We start from the raw sequence: 18,766 nt of genomic DNA, 5'->3' as shown, positions 1-18,766 counted from the left end.
TATGTGTTGGAGTAAAGCAAATGCCAAATCAATGATCCATGGATATGGATATAATCAATTTGCCTAAAATTAATATTAATCATATATGTATGTAACATGAATAATTTGGTAATTTGTGTCATTTCATTTCAAATACCAAGAATACTAATAAACCTTATGTAGTCTTTTTAAAGACAGTTAATCCTCCCTAAAAGTTGCAGCTTTTTTTTTTTTTTTCTCAGAACTTAGACTATATGAATTTCTCCCCAGAAGCACTTAACATTTCCCACTGGGAAATTTATTCAATATGCCAGCATCCCGAGGGTGATGTGTAAGACTGTACATGTGTGTGAATGGAGAATAATTAGGCTCTTGGCTGCGAGGATTGTTCACATCCTGTTTTCTTCCAATAAATACCAAAGAATGAAAGCTTACTTTGTAAAAGAGAGGGAAAGTCCTCCAAATAACTCCTTCAATGAGTCCTAAAAGGAAAGTACTGATCTCAAGTAATCCTGATTGTATAACCATGAACAACCTGCCCCAAGAGCAATTTGTATTATGCTTAATATGAAGAACGCAGTCTACACTGTTTGCAGATTTGCACCATGTGTTCTCTGAACAAATGTCTTCTTTCCACATGTAACCAAGTTATTAAAAGATACCTTAACCTGAAGTAAAATACTTTAACTCAAAATGAAATTTCCGGATATAAAAATACTGAAAACAAGTGATGTGAAGTTCACATAAAATTCCTTTATTATCTTGGCACATCACATTACACAGAGGAATGGTAATATCCACCTTACCACAAGGACAGGGCCACATTAAATAACTTTATTCATTGGTGTATTCACTACTATTAATAGACTCACACACACCAGGCTATAAAAAATTCTCCTCCCTTCAGCTAATATATTTAATTTCCAGAAAATCAAAATGTATCTTTAATAAGATAAATAAGATACGCACAAAGTATAATGTATTATATTTGCAACTTCGCACCTTATTTGTGCCCATTGAATTATACCATCGGAATATTTATGAAGTTGGTGATAGCACCTATAGATAATTGGGAAAATATATCTACTTGATATTGGAGACCATCCATATCTTATTCATGTATTGCCGCAGGCCATAGGTAACCCTCCCAATCTTGACAACATTTGTCCTACAGTATTTCAGGTGAGCAAAATTTCCACTTCTTTAGAAGAAAGGTTTGACAAGTTTTCTACTGAGAAGAGTTAGTAGTGAAACCCTGGGCAGGTTGTGTTCAGCTGGCTGATCGGAATTCCAGCAGGCTGGGAACAGTGTTCAGCTTATGCTGGCATGAAATTGACCCTTATGAGAATATGACAGGAAGAGGCTTTGCCCATGGGGAGGTTAGCAGTAGCTAGAAAACTGATGAAAATGTTGCTTATCATTGGATACATAAACATGAATTGATTTTTTAAAGAGCTCAAAGTGAAATGAAAGTAGATTTTAACTCTGTAATTCAAGACATTCTTTTAATACAGATTGAGCATGTTTTTAAATGAAGGAAACCAAGAGTATTGGTTCTAAAGCACCATGAAGCTTTCATGATATATATTATAGGAAACGTTAGAACATTATTTTGTAGAAAATAGATTAAAAAGTCCACAATGAACTCTGGATAAGGTGTGTGGGCTTGGAGGCTATTAAGAAAAACAGCCTGGATAATGAGCCTGTATGATGACATATAATAAGATAAACCAGCAGAAAGTTTGGACGATCGATGGAAAGATGGATGGCAGGAAGGTGGTTGAACTGTGAATGGGTAGACAGACAGATGAAGAAGGAGTTCATAATTTCCCATCTTCTGCAAAGAAATAAGGAGAATAAAATAGTCACCATCTCTAAATGGAATGCACACTATTTATAATTGTAGTTGTTTATCTACAGTTTCCACAAAGTAGCCCACTTTGGTCAAAGCTGATTTGAAAAAAAGAGAAATACAATGCTTATGGTGCTGTTTCCCTGTTATTTCAGAAAGTAAATATCAGAGTACGTCGAAGTCTAGTGCTCCACCTTTCCTATCCATCACTTTTGAAATAACAGGTAGGTGAGAACATTTTACATGCCATTTCAATCAGAAATATGTATCAGACGTTCTCTGTACATTTCCTTATATAATCCTTAAATGATCTAGGAAACACAGTGGTTTACTTTTGCTTTCTCTGTATCTAGAAATGTGTCCAGGCGGACCCCTCAGATAGAAGTGCTTTCATGTTTCTTGACTTTCTATAACATCTTTGTGTAGATGTTAAAATTATAGAAGAACATAAAAAGATGTTAAAATTTACCAGCTTTAAATGGTCACTAGGATACCATAATTATATACACAGATATATAAAATTTGGTTATGAATGCTTCTGTTGAGATAAATTGACAGTAGGAGCACTTTTCAAAATTTATCCTATTTCTAAGCACACCACTTTGAGCTCTCCTAATCTTTTAAAAAAATTTTAATGTTTATTTATTTTTGAGAGAGAAAGAGGGGTGGATAGGGGCAGAGGGAGGCAGGGGCAGAGGTTACAAAGCTGGCTCTGTGCTGACAACATAAAGCCTGATGCAGGGGTCAAACCCACAAACCGTGAGGTGACGACCTGAGCTGAAGTCCAACGCTTAACTGACTGAGCCACCCAGGTGCTCCTCTCCTAATCTCAATAAGGTAAATGAAAATAACAAAATAACAAAATAACACCATGACTCCCTTTTGAAGACAGCCTTCACAGTTGCAGGGGGATGTAAAAAGCACTGTGGTATAGTTATAGAATAATTAAAACATAGGAAATCCTTGAAAAAAGTCAGATATTTCTTGGAAATTACTTCTAGGATATTTTGTGGGAGAGAAGGGCTGTTAAACCTATGAAATTTGTGATGAGTAGATTACAAAATAGAAGCGAGATGCCAAGAGATGTCAGCCACTGGAATAGAAGCTAATAAAAACTTACATGCTGGGAACTAGATTAAGTTGGTCAATGGTCTACCCCCAAGGTAATTTAGAATTTTTAGTAGAGGAAGAGCTTACTAATGAGATAGCAGGAAGTATCCAACCAAAAACATACATATATACATATATATTTGTTTGTATACACACACACATATATACATATATATACACATATATTTAACAGATTGTAAGCCATGTAAACATGAAAACAGGGCTTATAATGCCTTTAACTTAGTTGTTATTTAATAAACATTTGTTGTTTGATATGTTTACTCTCCCCTTTGTGAATGGCTCTTACAATTTGTCAGAAAATTATTTCTTGAACATTTCAAAAATACTTTTAAAAACTCTTGATTTTAGCAAGGGGCTCTATTCACATACACCCTTCATCCCTGAATAAATAATTATTCATGCCTCTGACTTTGAATAGAGGAAACATGATCTCGTTGTTAGATCAAATGAAAAGAGTCAAAATTCTTGCACAGTGCTTCTGTGTGGGCACTCATTCAAGAGCACATGTTTTATATGTCTTATTCTCTTTTCTAGTTACATACAAAGCTTTACAAACTCTCAATTTCATCTTAAGGCAACTTTCAAAAGAACCCTATGCAAATAATCAGGAAGCCTCATTTCTTTTCTGCTTGGCCTTATACCCTTATGTATATTATTTAATTTTATTTGCCTAAAAATACCTATTATAGAAGATTAGAAAAGCTGAAAATCATCCCTTACAAAACACCTAGACAGGCAGGGTACGATATTGCTTTAAATGCTTTTAAGAGCAGAACTGAGGTCTTGATTAACTAAATGATTTTTCAAAATGAACCAGGAAGACTGAACTGATGCTCTCCGTGTTGCCCTGGGTGGTAATTGTACCTGCAGGAGGAGGGTTACACACTGTGGGAATTGAGAAGGAGTGAAGTCTATAATGGGTATGACATAAAACTTTTAGCCAGAGAAAGAGAGTGAAAATGGAAATACTGCTTTACTTTTTCAACCTCAAAGAGTGATAGCAGCAACGAATGAGTGAACTCAACTTACCTAGAGAGGGAGAGGACAAGGAAGCAGGTCAGCCTCAGCCTTAGTTTGAAGTCAGGGCAAGAACAAACCTTTCCTATGAACTCCACATAAGGGTCTGTACTCATATTAATTAATTAAGTTTCAAATTTATGGAACTTCCATGAATCCAAAGACCACCAAACTGAGAAACTAATATAAGAAATAGCATCAGGCAGGGGTGCCTGGGTAGCTCAGTGGTCAAGAGTCCGACTTCGGCTCAGGTCATGATCTCACTGATCATGGGTCTAAGCCCCGCGTCGGACTCTGTGCTTATAGCTTGGAGCCTGGAGCCTTCTTGAGATTCTGTGTCTCCCTCTCTCTCTACCCCTCCCCCCACTCATACTCTCTCTCTCTCTGTCTCTCAAAAATACATATACACTAAAAAAAAGAAAGAAAGAAATAGCATGACAAATGGTACTACTGAGTTGCCTAACATAAGCAAAAGCAAAATCTTTGAAGGAATGAATACCTTAACCTAAGTCACAGAGTTTTCCCAGATAAAATGTGCCATTCAAAGCTGCAAACTACACAAAGAAAAAATAATCCATTTTAAACAGGATTTAAAATACCTAACAAACATTAAGATTAGACTCACAACGTTGGAAATAATGGAGATAGCAGATAGACACTATAAAAGATATATGCTAGAACTTACTAAAGATGTAAAGGGAAAATTAAAACATTAAATATAATGAATCACACACAAAAAAAGACCAGATTTTTTTTAAAAGAACAAAAAAGAAATTCTAGAATTTAAAAGTACTTTTACTGGAAATAAATAGGTAGATTAGACAGATTGAGCTAAACAGTTATTAATAAACTCAATACAAATGTAAGGAAGTTAGTCAAAAAGGAACACTGAAAATAGAAATTAAGAATAAAAGTGAGCTAAGTCATGCAGAATTAAACAAAAAGGTTCAGAATGAAAAAATTAATAGAAGACATGAGAGAATTTTCTAGATTTGTTGAAAGACAAAATGTACAGAATGAATAGAGACAGTTTTCAAACAGGATAGTGATACACTTAAATATAGAGTAGTGAGATTTCAGTTCATCAACTATAAGGTAGTTCTGTAAGAACAAAGTAAAAGGAATAAAGGAAAGGACAAAAATTAACTAAAAAGGAATTAATATATCAACAGTGAAATTCTCAACAGCTGAAAAAAAGGCAAAATAACAAAAATGATATTTTAAAAGTACTGAGAGGGAAATAAATGTCAGTTTAGAATTATTTATCCTACCATTAAAAACTAGCTACCATCAAAAACTATGGGCAAAATTAAGACAGAAGTGAAAAAGTTGACCTCTATGAAACCGTCACTGAAAAAGTTCCTAAGTGATAATGTTTAAGATGAAGGAAATTGAAATCAGCAAGAGAAGAAGTCAAGATGTGCAAAGAATTTGATAAACATCTGGGTAACTTAAGTGTAGATATGATGAAGCAATATTATACATGACTAAAACACTATATTCTTAATGAGCAACAGTTATATATGACAGGAGGAAATGATAAGGAGTATATTGTTTGGGAAAGGGGACAGATTTGATCACCCTTATATATTAAGTCATTATGCATGTTAAAAATGTAAGAATAATTATCAAAATAAACTATAATTATTAATATTATATTTGTATAATCATATATTATAAGATGTATTTTTTCCAATCCAACAGGAAATAAAAGGTACTAAATAAAAATCAATTCAACACAACTGCTAAATAAGATAAAACTCATTTGCTTCCTAGAGATCTAATTAATACCAGATAAAGAAGACTAGGGGCGCCTGGGTGGCGCAGTCGGTTAAGCGTCCGACTTCAGCCAGGTCACAATCTCGCGGTCCGTGAGTTCGAGCCCCGCGCCGGGCTCTGGGCTGATGGCTCAGAGCCTGGAGCCTGTTTCCGATTCTGTGTCTCCCTCTCTCTCTGCCCCTCCCCCGTTCATGCTCTGTCTCTCTCTGTCCCAAAAATAAATAAACGTTGAAAAAAAAAAAAAGACTAAAAATCTACAAATATAACTTCTATATGTCAGAGTCAAAAGCTTTTATAGGAAATTATTTTGTTTTAATTATTACTGTTTCTTTGAGAGCATTGATCAGTATTATGAGTGTTTATAGTTCTCAAACTAAGAGTATAGATTAATCAGTCCACACATTCACCATTGCTGGCAAATATGTAAACACACAAATGACACATGATGTATTTCTCAGGCGGTAATGCCTTCTGTATCTATAAAGTGCAGCTGAAATTTTTATTTTATCAAGGAAATAACATGAGATTTACTTAAATTATATATGTTTGCAGTGTCAAAACTATTCAGAAGATTGGTTTAATCCATTAAATGGCATTTGATGGGAAATTTTCTTGGATAATTTAAAAATGTCCAGAATTTTCTCTAGTATTTTTAGAGTGAAGAATAATCTCCAGGAACATAAAACTCCATAAAAATTACATTGCTAAGTGGCATTGTTCAATGAAGTATGAATGTGATTGCAAACTTTTAAAATTGAAGGAGAGAAACATTGAAAATTCATGAGTACCTATATGTCAAACCTATCTCCCTTTTTGTCATTCGTTTCTCCCAGTTTGTAATGGGAAAGATGAATGACATGGGCATTATTACCTAGGCAAAGGTAATAATGACAAAGGAATTATTACCTAGAGAAGATAAAATGTATTATTACCTATCTTGGTGTCTTGAACAGAGTCATAGATGGTATGGTGATAAAATATGTGAGTAATATTAAGCTAACAAGGATAAAACATTGGAAAATAAATTTTGACACAAAAAGATGTTAATAGACTAGAAACACTGGAATTTCTACAAGAGTGTGAAGTCTAATGGAATACTTACACATACCAAAACTTAAGTCCCAAATGCTCAGTCTAAAAGAAAACAGTAGTCATAATGATGATATTATGACAGTGACAATATTGATTGAATTTATTAAGACACTCTTAATTATGTGGTTCCTGCAATGATTAAGTGCTTAGTGTGGGGAACAAACAGTTGGAATCAGTGACTTAATGTTAAACTCATCCTGTGTCTGTTCTCCCAAATGTTACTCTTCTGAACATCAATCACAGTCTGATTGATGAAGTGCTACAAATTTGGATATCTTATTTGATATTCCTTCATTCACTCCATAAATACTTATTGAACAATTATTAAATTGCATCACTGAAGATAGACGTTGAAGATAGAATGTTTTAAAACAAAAGCGGACTTGATGCCTGTCCTCAGGGAGCTTATAGCTTCGTAGTAAGTAGCCTTGTCACTATAGTTTTGTTTACTGGATTTTCAGAACTGACACTTCGTAAGGCTAACATGGAGAAACTTCTACAAATATACCAGTTTGAGACTTCAATTAAGCTCTGAAAGTACATTACAGCCATGGTCCATCCTTAATAAAGAACCTTTACCCTTATTCCTTGGGTGAATTATTTTTCCAAGACATATATATCCTCAGAATACAGTTTAAGTATCACCTGGATGTTTTAAGAAAATGCATATTATCACCTGGATATTATCCCCTGAGATAGTGATTCTATAAGTCTGGAATGAGTTTAGAAATCTCCCTCTATTTTATAAGCACCATTATGATTATAATCAGGAGTTTATTTTACTATAAAGCCGATGAGAGCCCTTTTAAAAGGCTTTCTAAAGCTATATAAGAGGCTAGGATAGGGTCAGGAAAGCTCCTGGTTTTCTAAGCCCCAAAGTTTATATAATTTAAGGGTCGCTTATTATTTTAAAAAAAAAATGCAAAATTCTAAATACAAAATCACTAAGATCTCTGCCAAGGCCCCAGAAAGGGACTTTGCATGAGAAGGACCTGAACCTGAAGCTTTAAGACTTCTCAATAAATCTGTCCCAAATTCTAGCATAAGTTTTTGACCTCTAGTGGAGCCAAAGAGAATCAGTACTTTAAGATGAGACACAGAAACAAAGGCATGTATGTCTAGAAAATGGGTTTTCCACATTTCTGAGGACAGACTGGCAAGGAAAGAGTGGGAAAAGTCACTGTGCCCTCAGAAGTGAAGTAGAACTTTTAGTTCTAATACTGGTCTTATTTTCACTCATCAAGCCCTAGCTTGGGGTTCCCAAGCTACAGATCTTTAGAAAAACACTATACCTTACCAGCAGTTAAGCTAGGAAATTGGAGAGGAAGAGCATCTAAGATACTGTTTTATCTTCATCCCTATAACCCCCGGATGGAATGAAACCATAGCTATTAGTAAAGGTCCTTCCGTTAATGAAAGAAAGATGGTGGATAAAATGTCACATAACCTGATAGTGTCAAGTGACTGTAGTACATGTGGTTTTTGTAACCCTTAAGCACTTACTTCCCTGAGAGTCTGTTGTAGGTGAATGATAGCACCAGAAGGAATTTTGAAACAAGCACTCAGGGATGCGCACTGGTGAATGAATAGCATGTTTTCCAAGGCACACTCCTGCTCTCTAAGAATGTAAAAGAAATGGTTTGTGGCTGGCTATTGCCTGCCTTGCTGATGATTGCTCAGTAGGGAGTAGCTACTCTCACCAATGTTAACAGAGGAGTACAAACTACATTGTGGAACTCATTAATATTTATTCCTTCTAAAAGCAATGGGCAATAAAAAGGGAAATAAACCAGGGAGAATAGCAGTGGGAAAAGGAAGCCATGACAACAGATTCATCTTGGAAAGATTTCACCGTTTATTGCACACAAAAATCCACTCGAAATACAGGATCCATATTGTTATATTATTAACCTGGAATCCACTAAAACGGCCTCTTATTGGGTCCAGAAATCTGTGAAAAAATTGTATATTGAGCACAATTCAAGAACTCAAAGTAGCCATCCATATTCTTACATGCATTTGATTTACTTTACAGTTTCACATTTTTGCTATTGATCAAACAAAGCTACATGTTCTAAGTGTCAGTCTGTGCTGTATCTGCTTATACACAAGGACTTTCTCAAGGCTAGGGTTTTCCTGTCTGTTGCAGCAGAGACCAGTGGCATTGTTTCTCCTTGTTTCTTGGTGCTCCTCTATTTTCTCCATTAAAATCCCTCAGCCATTGTCCCCAAACTCTCCAAATATCTCCTCCTATTTCAGATCATCTTTTTCACACTGTAAGACCTCAGTGATTTTTCTTCACCCAAAGCCTATAGCCTTCTTGTTCTATATTTAAAATTTACCACTTGATTACATATAACTCTATTATTTTACAATCACTTCATGAATATGCCAACTTCCTGAGATGTTAAGCTTCTGAGGAGGGTGTAGTGTTTTTCCCCTCCTAAATTTTAGTATTAAATAAATAATTCTACCAGAGGTCTGGGTACATTGGCTGATTGTGTCATTTAGAAATATTTTTAAGAAGAGGAAAACCCTCAGAGGATGTTTACTTCCTGGACATCTAATTAATAGAGTTTCATTTCAGATTCATGTCTATGTCTCACCAACTTCATTCTGTTCCTCCTTTGTTTTCCTTTCCTCTGCAAAGGCCTAAGGAGAATGTATGTAAAACACATCCTAGCATGAGACTTTGCCAAAATGAATATTAATTGCTTTTGTTTATGTGTTTACTTTTCTGGTTCAATTGAGGAAAAGGGAGGAATTTTTAAAATAGTTTTACTCTGAACCTTTTACATGTAGCAAAAGCCCAATTGGATACTTGCCTTGCTAGTTGAGAAATGTAGCACAGGATGTGTAATTCGTGGATTCTCTTTATAATACATCCCAAGATCCTGTGGTACTTACATTATAGATGAAATTGCTCCTTTCTTGGAAAGAGAGGGCTTTATTTGCACTAATCCAAACTAAAAAGAAATATAACAAATTTTATTTCTGGAGTTATGAGAGTCGGAATAATTACAGCTGCTCTTGATTTGTGGCACTGAATCCTGGAGAAATTTAAACAGCACCCTACTGCTCCAGGATTCTGGAGGAAATGCTTACAAGAACCCAGGAATTTTTTGGTTGCTCTAAAAAGAACACTTTCACCATTGCTCACCCCGAGTATGCCACACTGGTCCAATGGCCCCAAATGTTACCCAGGATTCCAAGGCACCTAAAACCACATTTGATTAGGCAAAATGATGCCCTGGAGAACTTAACTCTTCCCTTCCAAATAATATTAGTGATGAGATGGAGAAAAAAAGAATTTTTTTAGAAAAGCCATAGTTTCACATGTTCTCAGGTAGGTCTGGTTAAAAAGGCATGGATCAATTAAGTTCTTTCTTCATGAGGAAGAACTAAAGTTCTAAAGTACTAAAAGTACTTTGAAAATAAAATCATGTTTTTCTCTAAGAAAGCTGTTGATCCATTTCTGTCTTCCAAATATCCATAGAAAAGAAACTAACATGTTGTGATAGATAATGTCTTCCCATTAATATATGACTAATTGGATAATTGGAGATTAATTTTCTTAGGCATACTAAGATAGTAAGTGACAGAGGATGAACTCAAAGCCAATGTTTTGTTTTGTTTTGTTTTTACTCCAGAGTCTAAACTCTATCTAGTAATACTCCCCTGCCCTGTGAATTTGCTTCAGAGTAAATGACTGGGTATAGTCACTGTCTACAACTTTACCAAAATCACAGAAGTAAGTGCATTGTATTATCTGATGATTTCTCTTTCATAAAAATAAAATAAATAAAAATGCCATAGACATCCACCTCTAATAACAGAAAACTGAAGGAAAACTAAGCATAGTTTAAAGCCCTTTTTAGGATTCAACTCAAGAAGTTTATTCCTGAGATTGTTCTGTAAGGTCAGTGGGATTCTTGTCAATGGTTATTTGAACCAGTATTATATTGAATCATACGAAATTGCTGTCTTTGTAGGTCAAGATCCATAGACTAGTGACAATTTCATATAGTCCAACAGAATAGGTACCTTTACTGTTTTGTGTCCAGTCACCTGGTATGATCTATTCTTCATCCCAGACTTTCTCCACTGTCAGAAGCAAGCCTGCAGCTCCTGGCTATGAATTATAGTCAATATTTTCACATGAACAATATGCATTTGTGCTGTGTGTGGTATGCTTTAGAGAGGTAATGATTGTCTTCTATAAAAATATGTAGATTTCCCCATAGTAGATATTCTTTATGAGAAAATAACTCATATTGATGGCTTGGGAGTGACTTGAATTCATCAAGTAGCTTTTATTTTGTGCACATTTAGAAAAGAAATCTCCTGCATTCAATATGTGGTTTTTAATACTTACCTATGCCCCACATTGTTTTATCTAAGTACGTACAATAAAAGGAGATAAAGTGACTTTAGGGGATAAATGGATAAGTAATGTGGGGCAAAAGAATAATGCTAGTAGAAAGAGAATATCAAGCCAATCATGAATATAATAAAGATAATGTACAAAATACATGCCATAAGATGCAGTGATTCTCTTAATGTAGGACCACACGTTTTGGCTCTAAGCTCATAAGAGTCCATGCAAAGAGGAATGCTACATTAATTCTGAGCTTCTCAGTGTCCATTAGACAATAGAAAGCATTTGTAAAGGAAAAACTCAACAATCTCTGGTTTTAGAGTCAGAAAGAAAATTCACCAGTAGACCTTCATAAAGAGGACATTGTAACTGTATTAAATTATACCCTCTTTAACATTTTTATAATAAATACCACAATGAATTTTATACGGAAGCTTTTTCTTAAAGCACTTTTCCTCAACGGAGGCCATTAACTTAAGTATGAGAGTGTAGCTCGGGAAAGGCAAATCAGTGGTGGTTGATGTGTTATAGTACAGATTTATAGGTCTCTGCTATATATAAGTGAGATAACCCAGGGATAGAGTTGAGAATATCTAAATGAATGGATATACAGCTTTTTTCTCAGGCAACCATCTTCAGAGCTGTGATAGATATTGAGAGGCAGAGTTCCCTTATATCCCCTGACGCAGGATCTGGAGTTCTGATATTCTAGTTTCTATTTAGGTGCAGTTAAATGCAGGGACACATTTTCCAGCCATCATCTAGGTAAGGATAGGATTAGCATCCTTAAAAGAAAATCGAAAGGCTTGACAAGGGCATAAACTTGAATAAAATATTATACCACTTCGAACAGAGAGATTAGTCAACGCTTAACTATATGCAGGGCAAAGAAAAACTTTAGGCACAGATAAAGGAAAATCAAAGGTCATAAATCTTTTCCCTAGTTTGTAAGCCATAGCAAAAATCTGAAACACATGCCAGGTTGTCAACCTTCAACAGTAATGCCATCTCTTGGCAGACACTATTTACCTTTCCAGTATCTTCTTCAAGATAAAATGACTCCCAAAAATAAAATTAAATGAATTAGATGAGTTAACCTGAAGTAATAATAATAATGTCATATGAGAATTTATATGAGACATTGTTCTGTTTTACACTTATTTGCTTATTAGACCCTCACTGCAAGTACTATATTTATATAATGTTGAGGAACAGAGAAGTTAAATGATTTTACCAAGGCTTTTGGCTGGTAAATATGATAACCATGATTGTGAATCAAAATGTCTGGCTTCTGAACTTGTGACCTTAACCATTGTGCCATTGAGTTAGGTTTGTTAATTATAAGCTAGTTTAATGTTGGGCACAAAGTTACCTCCTCTCTAAATGATACTGGTTTTAGAATGTATGCCTTCTTTTATTTTTTTTATTTATTTTTTTTTTCAACGTTTATTTATTTTTGGGACAGAGAGAGACAGAGCATGACCGGGGGAGGGGCAGAGAGAGAGGGAGACACAGAATCAGAAACAGGCTCCAGGCTCTGAGCCATCAGCCCAGAGCCCGACGCGGGGCTCAAACTCACAGACCTTGAGATCGTGACCTGGCTGAAGTCGGACGCTTAACCAACTGTGCCACCCAGGCGCCCCTGTATGCCTTCTTTTAAATACCAGTTAGGTCTCAGAGCCAGTGATCTATTAAGGTTATTCCTATTTAATGATAATAAAGCTATACATGTATGAAAATGCACATGTTTCTATTTTGTATGGCAGGAAATCATTCATTTATTAAACCGGTATTTACTGAGAGTCTTCTATATGTAGACACTGTTTAAATGCTAAAAATAGAGAAATGAATTGCACAAAGAAGATTCTTTCTGTCGCAGAGGTCACATTTTCTTGAAAGAGATTATAAGCAAGAAATAAATAAGAAATTATCAGGTAGCCAAAAGTGCTGTTCAGAGTATTAAAATAGGATGACATGAGAAACAATGACTGAGGAGTGATATTTAGATCACCAAGGTATTATTTACCTTCCCAAATTTACATATCTAGCCCAAAATTCTCCTCTGAGGAATAAACTCATATATTGATCTTTCTATTTGACATCTTGAATCATAACAGTCAGGCATGCTTGTCTCCCCTGCACACACTCTTGGAAATGGCAAAATAAATAAAAGTTTCAAAACAATGTCAAAGTGCATATATCTGAATAGTTCAAGCTGCATGATCTGTTGAATACCTGTGTTAGTATAAATCCCTTAAAACCACTTACGGGAAAAATATCACTCACAGAATGGACAACATACAACAAGTGTTCACTGAATAAAAGAATAAATAGACTTAGTAATGACCCTCAAGAGTTGATACATGTGATTACCAACTAGTGTTACTCTAGCAAAACTTCTTCTTCTAATAGTCGGAGAGATAAAATTTCTAAGACACGTGTATTTAGAAATATATTACATCTCCAGTAAGTAAAGACTTTAAATCTTCAGAAAAGCAAACATATTGTTAGGCCTCTGCTTGCAGCCATAGTCAAGTAACTGAAACTCTCTCAATAAGAATAACTGTCAAATTGGGCAAAATATACAAAGCAACTGTTTTTAGACATGAGCCAGCAAGCAGCAGTAGACTGTGATCACAGTTGTGAGGTCATCAGTCATCTCTGTCTTCTACTGGCGTGTCTTTCCTGACACAGAGCAGGAAAAGTGAAAGCAAGCGTGGTGTCAAGTCTTGCTGAAGCAGAGTCCAGCATCTAAGTTCTGCTCCAGCGACTGGAAATTTCAGGGTAAGGTAGATAGAAGAGTGTTCTGTGCTGGAGGGTGGAGTCTGGGAGTCTGTGTGGGGAACGTATCACAGGTCCTTGGTCCAGGGCTGGGCTGCTCATGTGCCAGATGGGACTCTGTGAAGTCTGGCTGAGGACGTGTGCTGCGAGGCTGGGGGCTGAAAGGTGATGACATAGGTAGTTCTGTGCTGGGAGATATCAGAGTTCCAGCTCCATGAGGATGAAGAATATACCTAAGTACCTCAGGCCCTGAAAGACCATGGCTTAGGAGTAAGAATCATGCTGTTACAGCCAAATTCCAATCTGAACCAAACAAGCTTTAATCCAAATGAAGCCAAACTTGAGAGGATCAAGAGGATTTTCTAGCAATTTAACTGTTTGAAAGAACAAAATTTATAAATGAAGATGTAAAAGTTGCAGATTTAAGAAGCTCAGCACACCCCAAGCAGGATAAATACAAAGACAACAACAAGAAAAATACATTATGCTAAAATTGTTATCAACTAAAGATAGAGTATTTTTAAGGCAGCAAAAGGAAAAAACACATGATATGTACATGGGAATAAAGATAACAAACGAGGGTTGCAATCTTATTGGAGATAATGATTAGACCCTAAAATAATAAGAGAGTGTCTTCACTGGAAAACAATTGTCAGTTTTGTATAGCTGGTGAAAATATTCTTCAACACTAGGCATGAAAAACTGAAATCTTCAGAAAAATAAAAGCTGAAAGAATTTATTACCCAGCATTTTAGAGTATAGATTGTGAAGATAGAATGCCTGAGCCATGTGATATTGAACAGGTTCTCTCACCTCTCCGTGAACCTGTTTCCTTCTCTATAAACTGGATATAATAAGATTTGTCAAAATTTTAAATGAAAAAAATCCATGTACTGCACTTAGAATTGTGCCAGGCATATACTAAGCTCTCAATGAATATGATCTAAACTATAAAATAAGGCCTATCATTTAGAATAAATTTTCCTTCAACAAGAACTGTGTAATTAAACAATAGTTCTGGAGGGAAAAACATTCCCACAATTATAGTTTAGACGTTGAGAACTGAGTAAGTGCCTTCAGTTGAAAGTAGATCTCTCTTGCATGTGTTTCAGATTTTTGCTATGGCTTACCAACTAGGGAGTAGATTTATGACTTTTGATTTTCCTTTATCTGTGCCTAAACTTTTTCTTTGCCCTGCACCTAGTTAAGTGCCAATTCATGTCTCTGTTTGAAGTGGTATAATATTTTATTCAAGTTTATGTCCTTATCAAGCCTTTTGATTTTGTTTTAAGAATGCTCCAGAGTAACATCCTTTATAATAACATCCCTGTTTCCATTTGGGTGATAAATTAAGGATCTGTGGAGCCTCCACCACTTCCTCAATTCCAAAGAGCTTTAGCCACTAGAACCAAACCCATAGCCTTGAGGAAAGACCAGCTTCTTCCTTTCTTATATTTGTGACTTTTCAGATACATTATGTACCAGCTGATCTCATACCAGTCTTCACAAATTAATGTGGCCTCCTAACTGGAATGCAGCTGAGCCCATAAGAAAATTCTTCTCTGACCAGAGACTGGAGCTGAGAAAAGCTGCAGCCAAGAGGGTCCTTTGATGAAGCCATCAAGAACAGAGACAGAAATTATCTTGACATGAGAACACAAGGACCAAGCTAAATACACGTGAGACCAGACACCTAGTTTTGGATTTGGTCCCAAATATCCTCTCCAAAGTTCTTTTGAGATTGTACGTCACCTGCCTCGCATGAAGGTGAAGCCAGAAGCTTAAAGCCCTCCCCCACCCCTTTGCCTACAATCCCTCCTTGCGTGGGTTGTAATGCTGATATGGTTTTTCCTCCACATTCAGTGATTCTCTCTGTCAGACTCAATGGATTTTAAAACATATAGCTCTTCATGTAAACTTTGGATGACATGTAATATGAAAAACCAAGTCCATTCCATTTTTTGAAAACAGAGATGCTTTGGGAATAAACAAAGTCAGCAAAGTAAAAGATGAAGACCTTATCCCACATAAATAGCTCTAGGTTCTCTCATTTTTTGCTCTCCAGAGGGGAAAAATCTGAAATATATGAGAACAAGGAACTTAAAAATAATAGTAGGAGAGATTAGAGTTTTTAAATTGCAAAAAAAGATTTAGAGAAAAAGTAATGAGGTAATAAATACGATACTTAAAATTCCATTAAGATAAAAAATGAAAATGAAAAAGTAAAAATGAGTAAGATTTGGGGTGACTGTAGTAGGCTAGAAATTGGAAAAAACGTAAATGTAAAAGACATAAAGCTGAGATTAAAAAGTTAAAACCCATAAGATAAAATGTAAGAAGGGTTCATTAATAACTAATAAAAATTCAGCTCAAAATGAATTAAAGACTTTAATGATAAGACCTGAAACCATAAAACTCTTACAACAAAACAGGATAAACTCCTTGATATTAGTTTTGGTGATGATTTTTTGGATTTGACACTAAAAGCAGGGGGAACTACATCAAACTAACATCTGCACAGCGAAATAAATCATCAGCAAAATGAAAAGGCAATCTACTGAACGGGAGAAAGTCTTTGCAAACCACATACTTGATAAGGGGTTAATACGTAAAATATACAAGCTAACCTGTTTTAAGGATCTTTCTCAGTCAATCCCCTTTCTTTTTCCTACAGTTTAATCCTTCTCCCAAAGATGCAGTTTTATCAGACCACAAAAGTGAGACAGGAAGATCACCAATATCAAACCTCCAGATGGATTTCCTAGTGGGGTTTGAGATCTGCAACGGCAGGTGTTTTTGAATCTCCAGTATCTTTGTTCTAAGCAGTTTTATTTTAAAAGAATATAATGTATGCTTGGGGAAAGTATCCAAACTCAGTTTATAGGCTGCCATAAATAAAAATGTGGATTTAGGCTTAGAAAAATGTTCAAGAAGAAATATGTCACCAATAGGAAAAATAAAATACCACTAGAGAAATAATTCTTAATATTCTTATGGCCCAAAAGCAATAGCAAGCAATTCTTTACCAAAGTGTGTGCAGCTCTGTTCTGATACGTGCATAACATTTTCTAAAAGGTAAGCATTTAGTGCCACAGTGCTATGGCATTTTGTGATTGACTTCGGCTCCAATCCTGCTTAGCTGTGTCTCTTGAAGGATGCTTTGAGCATTACTTGCATCAGAATCAGCTCAAGTGTTTATGGAAAATGTATATTCCTAGGTTATTCCTAGGTTTCAATCCAAGTATGGTGAATTGGAATTTACAAGGATGGTACCCAGGAGTCCACTTCCTTAAAACAACCCTTGTCCTTATCCCCCATCACCACCAGTAATTGTTACATGCCCTGAAAATCAGAAAGTCACTGTTGCAAGGTTAAGCATGGATCATGAAAATCATGATTTCTGCTCCGCTGACTCAGAAACAAGTAAATTTGTTACATTCCAGAAAGTTCTAAGGCTACATTGATGATGGTTTCCAACAGGTAATGTTGTGACTCATTCATGTTTGACCTTTTATGTTTGTTTTTAAGAAATACATGCTATGGGGCACCTGGGTGGCTCAGTCGGTTGAGCGTCTGACTTCGGCTCAAGTCATGATCTCATGGTCTGTGAGTTTGAGCCCCGCATCGGGCTCTGTGCTGACAGCTTAGAGCCTGGAGCCCGCTTTGGATTCTGTGTCGCCCCCTCTCTCTGCCCCTGCTCTGCTCATGCTCTGTCTCTCTCTGTCAAAAATAAATAAACATTTTTAAAAATTAAAAAAAAGAAATACATGCTAGAATTCAATCTCAGAAATGTTACTGCTATTTTTTTAAGAATTCTTTTTCAAGGAATCTTACCATCACTTTCACATCTTACCATGAGTAAGGTAGGTCAGTGTTAACAGCCCTCATGCTATAGCAGACCCTAGAAGCGTCACAAAGTCTATCGTTTGAATGTTAAATGCAGACATTTAGTCCACATCTGCTGATTCAGCTGGCATCTTCAGGAATGGGTAGATTAATTGGAGGTGGAGCAGTGCAGGGCAACAATGGAGGTGCAGGGAGAAGGAATGGAGAGAATTTCTGGTAATTGAAATGTATAGAGCACAGGACCCTGATCTTCCGAGTGAGCCTTATGAGAGAATAGAGTGATCACGGTCTAAGTGCTCAAGGACAAGGGGAAACAACACAGTGACAGCAAAGGGCTAGGCATTGGTTGCTTTGACCAAAATCTTTGGGGTCATTTTTGGTTCTTCTCTCTTTGACTCCCACAACTGATTCCTCAGGACGTTCTTCTGGCTGTCCCTTCAACACTTTTTTAACTCGATTACCTCTTTTTTTTTTAATTTTTAAATTTTATTTAGATCCAAGTTAACATGTAGTACAATAATGATTTCAGGAGTAGAATTTAGTGATTCATCACTTGCGTATAACACCCAGTGCTCATCCTAAGAAGTGACCTCCTTAATGACCATCACCCATTTGGCCCATCCCCCCTACCTAACACCCCCCCCCAGCCACCCCAGTTTGCTGTCTATATTTACGAGTCTCTTATGGTTTCCCTCCCTGTCTCTTTTTGCCTTACTTTTTTCCCTTTCCTTATGCTCATCTGTTTTATTCCTTAAATTCCACAAATGAGTGAAGTCATATGATACTTATCTTTCTCTGACTGACTTATTTCACTTCATTAGCATAATGTGCTTTAGTTCCATCCATGTAGTTGCAAATGGCAAGATTTCATTCTTTTTGATCGCCAAGTAATACTCCATTGTGTGTACACG

General features: G+C 35.9%; 1 protein-coding gene across 3 annotated transcripts in view; it reads left to right on the top strand.

Moving 5' to 3' along the window:
- Positions 1-18,766, top strand: part of THSD7A (thrombospondin type 1 domain containing 7A) — a 443,308-nt gene that overhangs the window by 220,761 nt on the left and 203,781 nt on the right. For 2 of the 3 annotated variants that reach the window (XM_045494931.1, XM_045494929.1), the window contains exon 5: positions 1,987-2,055. The exons of the other annotated variant lie outside the window; for it this stretch is intronic. In XM_045494931.1, the coding sequence (XP_045350887.1) occupies positions 1,987-2,055 (69 nt within the window). The remainder of the gene's footprint in view (positions 1-1,986; positions 2,056-18,766) is intronic. 3 annotated transcript variants of the gene reach the window in all.

This window comes from Leopardus geoffroyi, chromosome A2 (genome assembly GCF_018350155.1).
Source record: "Leopardus geoffroyi isolate Oge1 chromosome A2, O.geoffroyi_Oge1_pat1.0, whole genome shotgun sequence".
NCBI classification, from domain to species: Eukaryota; Metazoa; Chordata; class Mammalia; order Carnivora; family Felidae; genus Leopardus; species Leopardus geoffroyi.
This window is presented reverse-complemented; position numbering and strand designations above follow the sequence as displayed.